Source organism: Lasioglossum baleicum, chromosome 18 (assembly GCF_051020765.1).
Source record: "Lasioglossum baleicum chromosome 18, iyLasBale1, whole genome shotgun sequence".
In the NCBI taxonomy this organism is placed as follows: Eukaryota; Metazoa; Arthropoda; class Insecta; order Hymenoptera; family Halictidae; genus Lasioglossum; species Lasioglossum baleicum.
The window spans coordinates 3186563-3201188 of record NC_134946.1 but is presented as its reverse complement, the minus strand read 5'-3'; the positions used below and the strand labels follow the sequence as shown (position 1 = coordinate 3201188).

Genomic DNA, 14626 nt, shown 5'->3' with positions numbered 1-14626 from the left:
AGAGGACCAGAGAGGACTGTCTCCAACTGTCTCTGACAGAATTGGACAGAATCAGACAGAATGCTGACAGAACCAGACAGGCAGACAGGAGCTTCGTTCGTTTCACACGCTCTATGGTTTTGGTCATTAGTGTATTTGGGGAAATTGGAATAAAGTGGACAACTATTTTCGTCTAGGCGTGTATGCACTATTGATTGTGCCATCTATGAATCCAATGTCTGTTCGCCTCTGCTACACTCACGGTTGAATTATATAGTCAATTGGTGTTTTTCAGATTTGCGATTCCAGTGTTTTGTTCGTAGTGCCTCGCTTTTATCAGAATTAGTACACGCGCGTGTGTGTACAGGTTATATATTCGATGATTTCGAGATTCCCGGGAGATATTACGGAAAAGTTATTACACCTTGCAACATGTCAGAAGTCGGGAATCATGTTTGTATGCTCCCCATGAAAATACGTTTGTCGCTTGCACAATTTGAATTTACTCATTTCGTAGTGAGTACTTGTTAATAGGTAATAGCTTCACTTCTATTCTTGTTTCTATTCATTCCGAATTATCTTGCCACAAATTTTCGCATAGTTTTAACGCATTCTTAATTAGTTGATGGTGAACATCTCACAGTATTGTAAATATATCTAATTCTACTAACCTATTATGACAAAAGAGGACTACATACTTTCCTGCATTTGCTGTAGTCTGCTATAGTCGTACATACTATGCTTGCTTTGTATACTTGTCTCGTTGAGTCTTTACATTGATGTTACTATGAAGTATCGGAGAATTTTCTGGGTAAACGTTTAACATATTTTAACATTATTGTATACAAAACATATAATAGTGTGTACACATTTAGCGGTGTGTATGTATGTTTGTATAAAATCTAAGGCAGTTTCAATGAACATTCTTTCCATAAAAGTACATGGAAAATATATGAAAATATTATGTACCGTACCTTCTTAATACTGAACTATATTAATTATCGTTTATTTTCAGTGTAACCAATTTTATGTAACATCGAACATTATATTATTCCGATATTGTAGACTCTTATAGCAAAATAACTGAACACAGTATTTAATTTCGATGACTTACGAGTATTGTATTTCACGTTACAGAATATATAAATAAAATAAAATGTCAGTACACTATAAATTTAAGTCCACTTTGGACTACGACACTGTGTCCTTTGATGGATTACATATTTCTGTAGCAGACCTAAAGAAAGCTATTTTCCATCAAAAACGTATCGGAAAAAATACGGATTTTGATTTGCAAATAACAAATGCTCAGACAAAAGAAGGTAAATATACTATTCTTGTCTAATCTTGTTTTTATCAAATGAAATATAACATTAAATTGATTTTTTAGATTACACAGATGACAATGCCTTGATCGCGAAGAATACTAGCCTTATTGTTGCCAGAGTTCCATTAACGGTACAACAAAAACGATCATGGGATAGAAATGAAACTCCTTCGTTTAGCAATTTAAAAGATGAATCGAATCTTGGTCGGACTGTGGATCTTACGCGACTCGATGGATCGGAAGAGGATAAGATTCGAGCGATGATGACTCAGTCAACCCAAGATTATGATCCATCGAAGTACGTGATTTTCTAATAGAATTCCTCAAATGTAAACTCTTTGTATTCGTTCGTTAACATATAATAAAAATGTTGTTTACAGTTATATGAAGATACGTGGAGCCAATCAAACTGGTGATGTGCCCGCAAATTATCGTTGTTATAAATGCCATCAGCCTGGCCATTGGATAAAGAATTGCCCACTAGGAACAAATCAGGAGCCCATAGAAATTAAGAAAAGCACAGGCATTCCTAGAAGTTTTATGGTTCCTGTAGAAGGACCAAGAGTTCCTGGCGCTATGATGACTCCTACAGGCCAGTATGCTGTCCCAGCCATCGATCAGTAAGTTCCAATAAAACAACAGCAAGATTGTGCATTAAACAGTTAATATTATTTGATATTGTTCATACAATAGAAGTTCACAGAATTCTATTATTGTTGCAAATGAAAACAACCTGCTTACAGGACCAGTCGGTGGCAGTAATTTAACACTAGGTTCACAGAGTTATACATCTACGAAATAAATTTCTTGAATAATTTCTCATGGGTGCATTTTCACAATCTCAATAATCGCAAATTAAAAATATTAGAACCTGTCATTTTGATGGGGTCTCGTAAACCTAGTGTTAAGAAACTCTTTTCCTTTCGATATCGTTAATATTGTATACAATGTTTTATATTTTTATAGTCAAGCATACAAAGAAGGTAAAAAGGAGCGGCCACCATTTTCACAAGATCCAGAACCTGCTGTAGAAAAGCCTGAAATTCCAGAAGATCTATTGTGCAACATTTGCAAAGATCTTTTGACCGACGCAGTAATGATACCATGCTGTGGGAATTCATTTTGCGACGAATGTAATTTTTTTTTCTTGTTCATTTCTATCATTAACACGTTGACTGCCGAACAATTATCCCTCCAAAAATTCTACAAAATCGAAGTGATTTAATCGTCGTAATCAAAATTGAAAAATTAAGGCTTATCGCTGGGATTAATTCTTAAGCTCTTTTAGATCGTACAAATCTCAATGACGTTCTGTCCAAGTAACTGTATCATGAACAAAATTAATTTATAAAGATACATGAAGAATTGTGTCACCCATACATGACCAGCGTGGCGGTCGACGTGTTAACGATTGTAATTTACTGTGTATGACCTGTATGTTTCTATCATCTCTGTATATCGTGCGATAGGTATCCGTACATTCTTATTAGAGTCCGAAGAACATGAATGTCCAGATTGCAATGAGAAAGACGTTTCACCGGAAACGCTTATACCCAACCGATTTTTGCGAACTGCTGTAATGAATTTTAAAAACGAAACTGGGTATGCGAAGCGACAAACGTATAGGCCGCCGCCTACTCAAACGAATAGACAAGTAGATCAACAAAAACCAGAACAAACATCGAATCAGAACAAACCTGTCCAAGCTCCGACTGCAACAAGTGCGCCTTCTCAAGAAAATGCGGAAACACAGGCGACAAATTTCGAGTCCTCGGCCCCTCAGCAATTTCCAGCTAGTACTGCGCAACAACCACAAACAGCAAGTAAGTTGCTTCTCATAACTGATTTTGAATTTTTGAAAAATTTCTTAATAAATGTATAATCTTTTCATTGTCAAAATCAAATGTCGAATTAAGATATTCATTAAGGAATTTCTCAATGTAGGATATGTACGATTATAAAAGTGATATACAATATTCATAACTTTCCTCTTATCCGATAAATAAATGGTCAATGTTTGGCAAAAATAAACTACCTATAAATATATGTTCATAATCATAATACCATTAATGAGAGATCAATTACATCTAAAGCTGAAAAAGTCTTCTAAAAAAATTGTTCATTTTTTCGTGTATTCTACTTGTAAATACAATCGAAAATATATGAATTAATTTTTCATTTACTTGCATATTTTTGAAAATCGATAGAAAGTGTTCCGATAAAAAAAATCGGAATGAATTACTTTTGCACAACGTGAGTTCTTATTATAAAATTACTTTCTTTTTTTGAAGTTGCCGGGTAGACGTCGCCATTAAAGAACATATACGATAAATCCGGTTTAAATGTTTTTCTCTTTATGTAGCAGTGCATATTGTGGTTATTTTGTAACATTTCGATGTGTTCAAGTTCTTTGCTTAAACTTGTTTTGTTGCATAGTGTTTAAATTACGTTTATACTTATAAACTAGCGGATATCGTCTGCACTTAACCTCAAATATACAGACAAAACACCAAATTTTACAACTTTCTGAGGAGAAACCGTTGAAAATTCTTTAATTCAGTAACTTACATTAAAAAACTACGAAACATTATGTTGAATATTATTTGTATTTGATAGCTCTCCCCGAATCAACGTCAGAGTCTGATTTGCAAAGTGATACTGTAACAAAGCTGACTACTGACGAAGAAACAGAGGTACCACCACCTCCAGGAACAGAACCGTTGCTTCCAATACCTGCTATTGGTAGTTCTCCAGAAAGAGATAGAGAAAGAAGCGATCCGCCAAGCCGGGAAAAGAAAGATCGTGAGAATGAATATTTGGGTGAAAGGCAACCTAGAGAACGAAGGCGAAGTTTCAGCAGAGATGGTCATCGTGACAGGTAAAACCATTGAATTGATAGAAACAACAACACTATCAGCTTTTTGTGTATTGCTAATATTATATTCACCGATTCAGAAGCGGAGAACGAGGTCGTAGAATGGAGAATTTGCGACCATTGAGCAGAAGACGATCTTTGTCACCTAGGCATTCTCAACATAGTGATTATAGTTCTCAAGGAGCACCATTACCACATTTAATGAACCCACCTTCATCGAAAGGTTATCAAGGATTACCACCAGATGATGGACATTATCCTCCTAGTATGCATTATGACAGTACCATACGTAGATCAACCGAAGATCGTCCAGGCACTCCGACAGTATGTATAAAATATTTGACATTAGTTGATTTAAACTTTGCTGTTTTCAAATAATATATTAATGAAATACGTATGAATATTATAGGTTGATGAACCACACTTACATGTGCCTACTTCTGGCAATCAACCACCTCTGTTACCGTTCCCACCAGGAGAAGATCGTATTCCACAACCAAGCTATAATCAACCTCCACCCAATGTACCACCACATAATGCACCGTTGCTGCCAGATCCATACATGAGTCATCGGATACCTATGTATCCTCATCAACAGGGATCTCATTATGGACCTCCTCGATACGAAAGGCCTCCTTATCAGCAACAGGGATACAGGCCATCGCAGCCACCTAGAAATTATAATGGACCACCGCGGCCAATTAGGGGAATGCACCATAGTGAGTAACCATTTAATAGATATTTCAATTTCTTGCATGAATTACTACAATTTATTACATATAGACTGCGGATTTTTATGCATTTATGAAGAAATTGATTGGGTGAAATGTAAAACACTGTAACGTTGTTTTTAATGTGACAAAATCATCAAGGGATGATATCAATTTGTATTTTATTCCTGCTTCCCACAATCAATGCAGAATATTGTTATTTTGCATAAAGATCCGCAATCTAATTTATGTGCTTTGTAACCTGAATGTGTATACAGATATTCTAATTGTTTGCATACATTTTTCAGTTAGTTATCGAGGATTACAACCCCCGCCACCAGGTTTAAGTAGAAATATACATAATGGCAATCCACCTGGGTAAGTTAGTGGCTTTCGAAAGAATATCGTAACTAGACTGGATCTAGTGTTCTCGATGGTGCACAAATAATCTATATCGTTCTTAATATTACATTTTAGTATAATCGACGATCCTCTAGAAGCTTTCGAACGTATGCTGAGAGAGAAAGATGAACGGGACAGGAGGCTTGGCAAACATAGAAGGAGAAGTAGAACAAGATCAAGATCTCGCAGTTACACTAGATCTAGATCACGTTCGTTTGGCCGGAGATCGCCATTCCCGGCTCGTTTAAGCCGATCTAGAAGCCCGCCTTCGAAGAGAAGATCCTCAAGATCACCTTTGCCTTTGCGAGCACGAAGTCGCACTCCGAAACGTAGATCAAGAAGCGGAAGTTTCTCGATTAGCAGGTAGATCATATTATCTTCACGATTCAGATGAATGTCAATATGTTCAACCACTGTATAATAACCATATGATTTTACAGATCTAGATCGTATTCGCGTAGTCAGTCACCTAGATTATCTCTGTCACGAGACAGAGACAGAGATAGAGAAAGGGACAGAGAAAGAGATCGAGAGCGCGATCGGGATCGAGACCGAGATCGTGATCGTGACCGTGATCGAGATCATCGGGATCGCGAACGTGATCGTGATCGTGATCGAGATCATCGGGATCGCGAGCGTGATCGTGAGCGTGACCGTGAACGTGACCGTGATCGGGATCGTGATCGAGACAGAGAAGTAATTTCTAGATATCGGTCACCAGCCAGATCACCCCCAAGGTATATATGTATATATATATACATACATACATACACTACCGCTCAAAAGTATCCGGACACTTCCTTTTTCTCTACAAAACGCAGTTTAAGTTAGTAGGAAAAATATTTAGAACAATTTTTCCACTTGTAATTATTATTATGATGTATATTGTGGTATCATAGCACGATAGAATTTATTTTTATGTACAAATTATATAATGAAAATGCAATAATATAATTTTTATCCACAAATACGAAATCTAGTGGAACGGTCTCTGTGCTTGAAAGGATTTCAAGTTTCACTTTGTTTCATTTCTAAGGTGCAGAGCGAATTCAGAGAATTTTTCGATACAGATACTAATAATAAAATACTAATAGAAAGATTGCCGCGATTAGTGCAAGCGGTAATACCTTAGTCCAACATTGGTAAGTTTCCACATAGGTAGTTTTTCATTTAAAACGTTATATATTCCATAAGGAAGTAATAAATGTCGATTTTAGTCACTACCTTAGATGGTTAAGTAATTTTTGTGCGTTGCTATCACACATTTCGCAAGTGTCCGGATGCTTTTGAGCGGTAGTGTATATACATTAACTAAGTTTTTTCCTTGTTATAATGCCTAAACGAGTGCAATGCTTTCAGATTCCAAAGAGAGAGGGATCGTGACAGAGAACGACCGAGATCACGCGAGCCCAGAGAAGGCTATAATAGTTACTACAATGATTCGCCGGCGCACGATTATCAGTTCCGTGATCGGGAACGTGATTTGCCTCCTAGAGACAGGCCAATACCGAGATATCCGATACGGAACCAACCGACACAACATAATATACCACCATTGTTGCCGCATCTAGTCACTGGAGGTCACCCACCGCCGCTTATGTCTTTGGGACCTCCGCCTACGGACAGGAAAGACTATTATGATTCCTACAACAGGTATTTCCGCCTCAATAGTACTTTAATTCATGTACACGCTAAGCAGACAGTCTACCGTTACCTTATGCCGATGTCCCGGTTAAAAAAGACCAATACCGCGTTCCGGAATCATGAGATATATATATACACATATATATATATGTAATATGAGTGAGACGATTAATTTTATGATGTTTGAAGAGAAATGTGTATGCAAATACTTACGTTTCCCTACACACGTATGTATGTATATATATGTATGAGCATACATATACATATCTGTTTATAGAGAATAATGCAAACACATACACATGCACGCACAGTGAAAATAGTTGTATAAACTGGCAATTTATTGTGTGTATACTAGACAAGTTGTTTACTGACAATAGGCACTTGATAAGTAGCTGCGTTAGGGGCTCCAGGCGGGCTCTTTGCTTTCTCGCTGTGACCATATACAGGGGACACTAAATCTGATCACTGTAATCATCTTCATTATTTTTAGCGATACGAAGCAACGTTTACTCGCGTGCGCGAGTGTATGTGTGTAACGGCCACTTATCGAGAGCCTACTGTATTGGACGTAATGTGTAGTTATGAAACAATCAAACGAAAATTATGAAACTTCAAGACTATAATATATCGTATGAAGTATATGTTGTTCATCTTGAAGTGAACACCGCACCGTCGTGGTAAATATATATTTCAGAAGTTGTGAATGGAAAATAGCAGACAACAGATTTATACAACTATTTGAATAAGGCAAGTTTCGTGCCATCGCCGCACCGATGTGATATGTTAATGGTAGTGTGCAGTGAGATTACCAATTACCGATCATATATCGGAATATGACACAATTAAAATGTAAAAAAAAAACATTTCGTCTCGCCTTCAGTGAAGGCGAATATCTAATTTCATGATTTTCATGAATTATTTTATTATTTAATGATAGTGATATATTATTACGTATTTCTAATGCAAGAGATTATTATAGGTGAATAATGATGACTGTAATGAATCAATCGAAGTACAAATGATTAACTGAAAGATCAGCGAATTAGTTTGTAGGTAACGTAACGACTGTTCCGTAGGTAAATAGTTAGAAAGCAGTGATTACTTTGTCTACAATCTAATTTGCGAAATATCTTTTTTCTAAATGATTTGAAGGTACATAAACTGCTTATGTACCGCAGAACGATCTCACTAAAGTACCGTATTAACACAATCGTTGATATTTTTTAATTGCCGTACGTTATTATCTTTCCACTTGTTTATGGATATGGAATACATACTTATGCAAGTTAATACATGGGTGTGTGAAGTGGGTGTGTGTATCTTATACATATAGTATGTGTATTTTCTGTTGTATTCTTTTGCTGTATTTTTATTCAGAGACGCTGCGCACATTACGAAAACATATTTCGTAAAAAATTATTTGGATAAACCTTGAAAATAGTATTTGATTTGTTTGAGCAATTCTTAGGATTTTATCACATTTACATGAAATTTAATCTAACAATCTTGATTATCCACACGAGGAATAATTTGTATATTTAATTAAACAATAAATTAAAGATTAAGTTGAAAGATTTATAAATATATTTTTCTAAAATGAATAGAATTGTGATGGAAGTGGATCTTGGATAATCGAGATTTGAACAGCATAATATTACGATATAATATTACTATACATAAATTATAAAATAGGGATGTATTAATTTTTTATTAACATCTTCACTTTTCTGGATCGTTAGCATTTTACATAATTTATGCAAACAGTTATTTTGCTTGGCTGAAATTCCTATGAACGTTCTTAAGTGGTACTATTGTACTAACACCATAAATAATCCTTTGATGTTCCATACATACAAAGAATTGCAAGAAATATTTGCAGAGATAAATGAAGAAATTGCAATTGACAAGGCTAGTGATATTGACCTTAAAGTAATATATGCCGTTTTAGTAACAACTCAGATTTTATGTGTAAATTGAAAAACATCTACTCGAAAGGATTTAATAACTATATAGTATAATATTTATTTTTCTTGTATTGTATATGTATGTTTAATTGTAAATTAATTTTTCAACATGTAAGTGATTCAAGGTACAGTAGAGTAAAAAAACATGATCTTCATCTTCAAAGATCTTTTCTGGCCGCATGTTTTTCAATGTAAATTCTGCCACTGTTATTGAAATTACACTACGTTGAATGTATTGGTTTGCACTAAGGTAATGTAGGAAACTGATACAATCTAGGATTAAACTAAGCATTGTACTGCCTGTGATAACTTATCAACCCTTATTTTACATGATTGAGCAGTTCATTTGGAGAATTATATGCCATATAAATTATACATTTATGAGAATTGAAAATGACAATCTCGTTTGAATCTACAAGAAAAAAGACACGTAGCAATGAAACGTATGCGAATAGACAATTTTGTCTCGCATAGCTCAGAAACGTTCCGGTATTTCACGTATTCACTGTGATATTAATATCTACATTTTTCTATCGAAAGAATCACATACGTATTACATATTTTTCAAATAATGAAACTCGAATCGTCACGTTTTATGATAAATATCAGTTTTATCTAAATACGCTCAAGATTACACTTCCGACTTTGATATATATGTAAACACTGAGTCTTATACATATTTGTAGCAGCATAAGTATTTTTAATACTGTATCACATAATATTACGTTTTCTTTAAATACCATTATAGTGGTGTAATTGTACTGCTTACAAAGAATGTAATTTTTGTGTACGCGACACAAGGAAATATTTTTTGGAAAATAACACAAGTATCTATGTTCACTTTCTTTTTTTTTAATTCGTTTTATTTCTATGTATATATATACAATATCGTTGGGTGAATAATTTTATCATTTGCATGCATATAAGATATTATTTGTATGTACATAATGATATTACGTTATGAAATATACAAATAATAAAAAAAAAAGAACAAAAGAAACAAAGTGAGAGAGAAGAAGAGAGAAGCAAGGAAAAGTGTATACAACAAGGACCTGCTCGGAGATTCTGGAAGCTACCCAGCTGATTGACAGATCTGCATGGTTTCTGAATCAGGTGAATTCAGGGCCAAATCAACATTTGTAACATAAAAAAAAAGAATATACATTTTCTTTTGTCTATTTTTCAGTACTTGACGTGTGTAAAGTGTTTACCGGAAACGCTTTCCAGACCAAAGAAACTATCGAACCGGTATAGATCAAAATTTTAAAACTACGTTATACACTGTATTTGTTTGTTTAGTAGTATTTGTATGGTTTTAGTAACGTTTTCGGTGAGTAAATCTACGTACTTCTAATATTTGAAATGGGAATGCAATCAGCGTAATTTATGCATTTCCCTCGTTGTATTCAGAATATTTAAACGAAGTTATAAATGTTGATTTATTTATTTTTCGTTTTTATGATATATATACACATATATATATATATAATAGACAGTACATTTAATCCATTTTGTGCTAAGTAATTTTATCTGTTCATCTTTTCAGCTTTAGTGTAATTTTCTCTCGCGATGGTCTCAATTTTCCATGGCAGTATCTTAGTAAGAAAACAACAAATAGTATAAATTTTGTTTAACAACGTTCAGTTGAAAAGAATCACAGAAAGGCTAGTGAAAAAAGCTGTACTTTGATCCAATCGTTCATAATTATACAATACATCAATATAAGATGTTTTCATAAATATTGTTTTTCGCAAAATACAAAGTACAGTTCTACATAAATTATAAATTTGAATTAACTCAATGCAAATTTATAGGATATACACAGTATAGCAAATTGTATAACAAAGTTTTATTTTTATTTGAATTCTAGTATTTTTTCTACATTAAGGAACTTGGAACATGTTCATTTTGATAGTGAAAGACTTCTGTAATGCCTTTTTAGAGTGGGTCAACATTAATATAAACGTTCTTTTATGGATTTTTTGTCAACAGGTATCCTGGACCATCTACTCAACGTTTTGGCAGTCCCTTGAGGGACGCTCCTCACAAGAGATTCGACGACGTTGCTCCTCCTGGAACCGAGGGCTACTATGATCTCTCACCACCTGGAGTTGAGCATTCCGATAGATCCTCGCGAGATGATCGGGATCGACGATTAATAAGAGATCAGGAGGATCGAGAGCATTCTCTCAAAGACCATGATGCAGAAGAGCGAGACAGATTAAGAGAGGACAGGTAATTCGCTTTTCTTAGCTATTTTCTTTAACAGCTTTTTCTTTACTACTGTAAAATTTCGATCAGTTGCAATTTTCTCAAAATTTTTTTCACGTCATACAGTAAACTAATTGTTCCAACTTTTCAAAAGAATCCAAGTTGTATGGTTCAATATTTAAAAAGTTATTCTAAAAGAATATTAAGAAGAGTTAATATGTAATGTGTAGATTGAACAATTGCTTTTTGCAGAGGACGTGAACGCGATGATCGTTTGCGTGAGAGAGACGACAGAGATCGTAGAGTTCTGAACCGGGATAGAGAGGATCGTGATAGACAAGTATTACCTAGAGATCATGACGACAGGCCACGTGAGAAAGATGAACGTGACAGGAGAGAAAAAGAAAAGGAACGAGACGATAGGCATACACGTGATCGTCGTGATGATGATAGACACGTTGAGAAAAAAGATTATGACAAAGACCGGTGCGTATTTCTTTCTCTAATAATATTTTACATTGTATATAGAAATATAAAACCAACTCGGACACTTTTCAACTAAAATAATTTTTATTAGATACTCTTATCCACCATAAGCACCCAAAACCTCTAATGTATTCAATGAATATTATTCTTGCGTATCCAATAAACATGATTTTCGCGTACCCAATGAATATTATTCTATAACATGTTCAGTTACAGGGACGAAAGGGACCGTCACAGACAAGACGACAAGAATCGCAGTCGCGAGAAGGACAGACGTGAACGAGATTACGAATCCGAGAAGGACAGGGACCGACATGAACGTTATGAGAGGCGATCGGTTGAAAGGAAGAAGAACAGGAAAAGTCCGACGCCGTATTCTCAAAAGTCCAGAACAGATGCCAAAGACTTGTCGCCCGAACGTATAAAGAAAAAGGAGAAGGATCACGAGGAGAAGAACGAGGAGAAGAAAAAGGAGAAGAAGATCAAAGAGAAGAAGAAGAAGAAGGACGATGAGAAAGAAAAGAAAAAGAAAAAGAAGAAAGAGAAGAAAGCTGGACAGAAAGAGGCAGCGAAGGACGAGCCTATCAAATCATCCGAACAAGAGGACTCGATAGTAGAGACTAGACCGGAGGTAATGTCGCCTGTGAAAGCTGACGCTATGAAACCTATCAGCGAGGACGAGAACATTGAGAATAGAATAGAATGCATTCCTACAGAAGTTCTGATGGAGGAGTCAATTAAAGAGGAGTTCGAGGATAAGTCGTTGGCGATGAATCCAGAGCCGCCAGAATTCAACGAAGCTAGTCCAGAGAGAATCGATCACACAGAATTCGGGACGAATCCTCCCAATCCTAATTTCAAGCCAATCCCAGAATTGAAATCCGAAATTAAACCTATAGATAGTCTTTACAGCGGGTTGGACGACGCGGAGATAAACACCGTCATCACGGAGAAGTATTCTCTGCTATCCGAAAACGAAACGGAGGATAAGAATACTTTACTCGAAGACAAATCGCCAAAGAAGGACGAATTCTTGGCTCCCCTGCCTGAGCTGTCGAAATGGGAGAGAGACGACACCATAGAGAAGTCAGACGAGGTATGTGACTCTTCTATAGAAAAAATACAGCTGGATGAACCGAAGTCCGCTAAAGTAGTCACGTCGGAGGTATTAAAGCGAGCGGAAAACGCGATTTTCCAGAAAGCCATCAATGCCATTAGACCGATTGAGATTAAGAAGATCAGCGAAAGTAGGAAAGTGCTGTACCAGAACCCGGAGCCGAAAGTGCTCGAGCCGGAAGCGAACAGAGAGCCCAGGAAGAGCGTGAACGTAACCATAAATGTGGGGCGCAACGAGCGAAACGTCGAGATCACGGAGCCGGTAAAGAAAGCGAAATTGGACAGGACGAAGTTCAAGCCTGTCCCGGAAACCTATTCGCCTACCAGACTCTCTGCTAAGGAGAGATTAGGGGAAAAGGTGGAGGAGAACAAGGAGAGGAAGATCAGCCCTATCAAAAGCTTCTTAGAGAGACGGGAGACGAAAAGCAGCGAGACGCAGTCGAGAAGTCGATCTCCCAGGAGCAGAGACAAGAGGATGTCACCTCTTCTGGACAGACGCGTCGATTCGTCGTTGACGTTGCCAGGTAATGAGCGCAAGGTGTTCCTGGATGATAGAAAACGGGATAACAAGGACAGAGGGGACCGTTCGAAGGACAGGAACGATTTCAGAAGCGAGCGACACGACATGAGGTCCGAGAGAGACCCAAGAATGGACTCCAGGGGCGACTTCCGCTCGAATAGAAACGATTCCAAGACTGATCGGATGGATAAAGAGAGAGAGAAAGAGAGGGACAGGGAAAGAAGAGGCAAGACACCCACCTGCACCTTCAAGAGGAACGAGATGCCCAAGGTAGGTCTTCTCAAAGGCAAGGAGGATGAGGAGGACAGCAGGAGGCGGGAGAAAAAGTCGAAGGAGGATAAGAAACGGAAGAAAGAGCACCGGAGCAGAAGTAAGTCCAAAGAGCATAAGAAACGAAAGGAGAAGAAACACAAGAAAGATAAAGAAAAGAATCTGGAGAAGAAGAAGCATAAAGATAATCTTCTCATGAAAGAGAAGCCGGAAACCAGCGAGGCGAAGATAGGTTATGAGAATCCAGAGCCGCCAGTTACAGAAACTGTGAAGAAACAGCGGAAGAATCCCAGACTCGTTTCAGACCGGAAACGTAGTATACTTGACGAAGCAAGTTTCGAGCCTGACTATAGCGCTTCGGATTCAGAGTCCGATGGCGAAGACGGCAAGATGATGTTGCCTACCAAGAAACTGAAACTTGACGAGCCGGATATTGAGAAAGAGATGGATTTGAAGTCTCTTAAGAAACGATCAAAGTCCACGAGCAGCGAGGACTCGTCCAGCAGCTCGGACACGTCCAGTACAGATTCAGATAGTTCGGACGAGTCGCATAAGAAAAAGAAAAAGAAACACAAGAAACACAAGAAAAAGAAGTCCACGAAAAGGGACAGCAGCTCAGACTCGGACACGTACTCGGATTCGTCCGACACGAGCAGCGACGAGGAGAAACACAAAAAGAAATCGAAGAAATCAAAGAGTAGGAATAAACAGTCGAAGAAGAAGAAAAAGTCGAAGCACAAATGATATCGCTAGATGTTCTCGAGGTTTTTAAAAAAAATTGAATTCTGACAAGAACTTTTTCTTTGTGGATGCTTTTTAATATAAGGGATTCTCCTACCAGGATTATTTAGAATTCTATGTGCACCGAAAAATACGATGGTTGTCCGTTGCGAAACAAAGTAGTAAAACTTGTTCTCTATTTATAATGCTATAAAACAGTGTTCAAAGTTCATTTGAAACAGTCATTATCGATTTATTGCTTGCTGCAAATAGTTGAGAACACTTTTGGGAATGAAACATTTAATGAAATAACGAGTGGGTAAACGAAGTACGACGTTTGATTTGTTATATTTAATTTTTTTTTTGAAATGTTATTAAGGCCTTTACATGTAATTGTCTACA

At 36.7% G+C, this 14626-nt stretch overlaps 1 protein-coding gene across 4 annotated transcripts; it reads left to right on the top strand.

The window, feature by feature from the left end:
- Nucleotides 1-127: 127 nt before the first annotated feature.
- Nucleotides 128-14416, top strand: LOC143218047 (uncharacterized). Of its 4 annotated transcripts, XM_076442974.1 has the most exons (17): nucleotides 128-513; nucleotides 1117-1301; nucleotides 1370-1604; nucleotides 1687-1926; nucleotides 2273-2439; nucleotides 2776-3129; nucleotides 3923-4184; nucleotides 4262-4505; nucleotides 4591-4900; nucleotides 5200-5269; nucleotides 5369-5656; nucleotides 5734-6030; nucleotides 6653-6946; nucleotides 10894-11136; nucleotides 11365-11598; nucleotides 11809-12694; nucleotides 12797-14416. In XM_076442974.1, exons 2-17 carry the CDS (start codon nucleotides 1136-1138, stop codon nucleotides 14246-14248), a joined length of 5742 nt encoding a protein of 1913 aa, XP_076299089.1. In that variant the 5' UTR covers nucleotides 128-513; nucleotides 1117-1135; the 3' UTR covers nucleotides 14249-14416. The 4 variants fall into 4 exon arrangements, with proteins under 4 accessions (XP_076299089.1, XP_076299086.1, XP_076299085.1 ...); XM_076442971.1 differs by having other exon boundaries at nucleotides 128-495; nucleotides 11809-14416; XM_076442970.1 differs by having other exon boundaries at nucleotides 11809-14416.
- The last annotated feature ends 210 nt before the right edge of the window (nucleotides 14417-14626 follow it).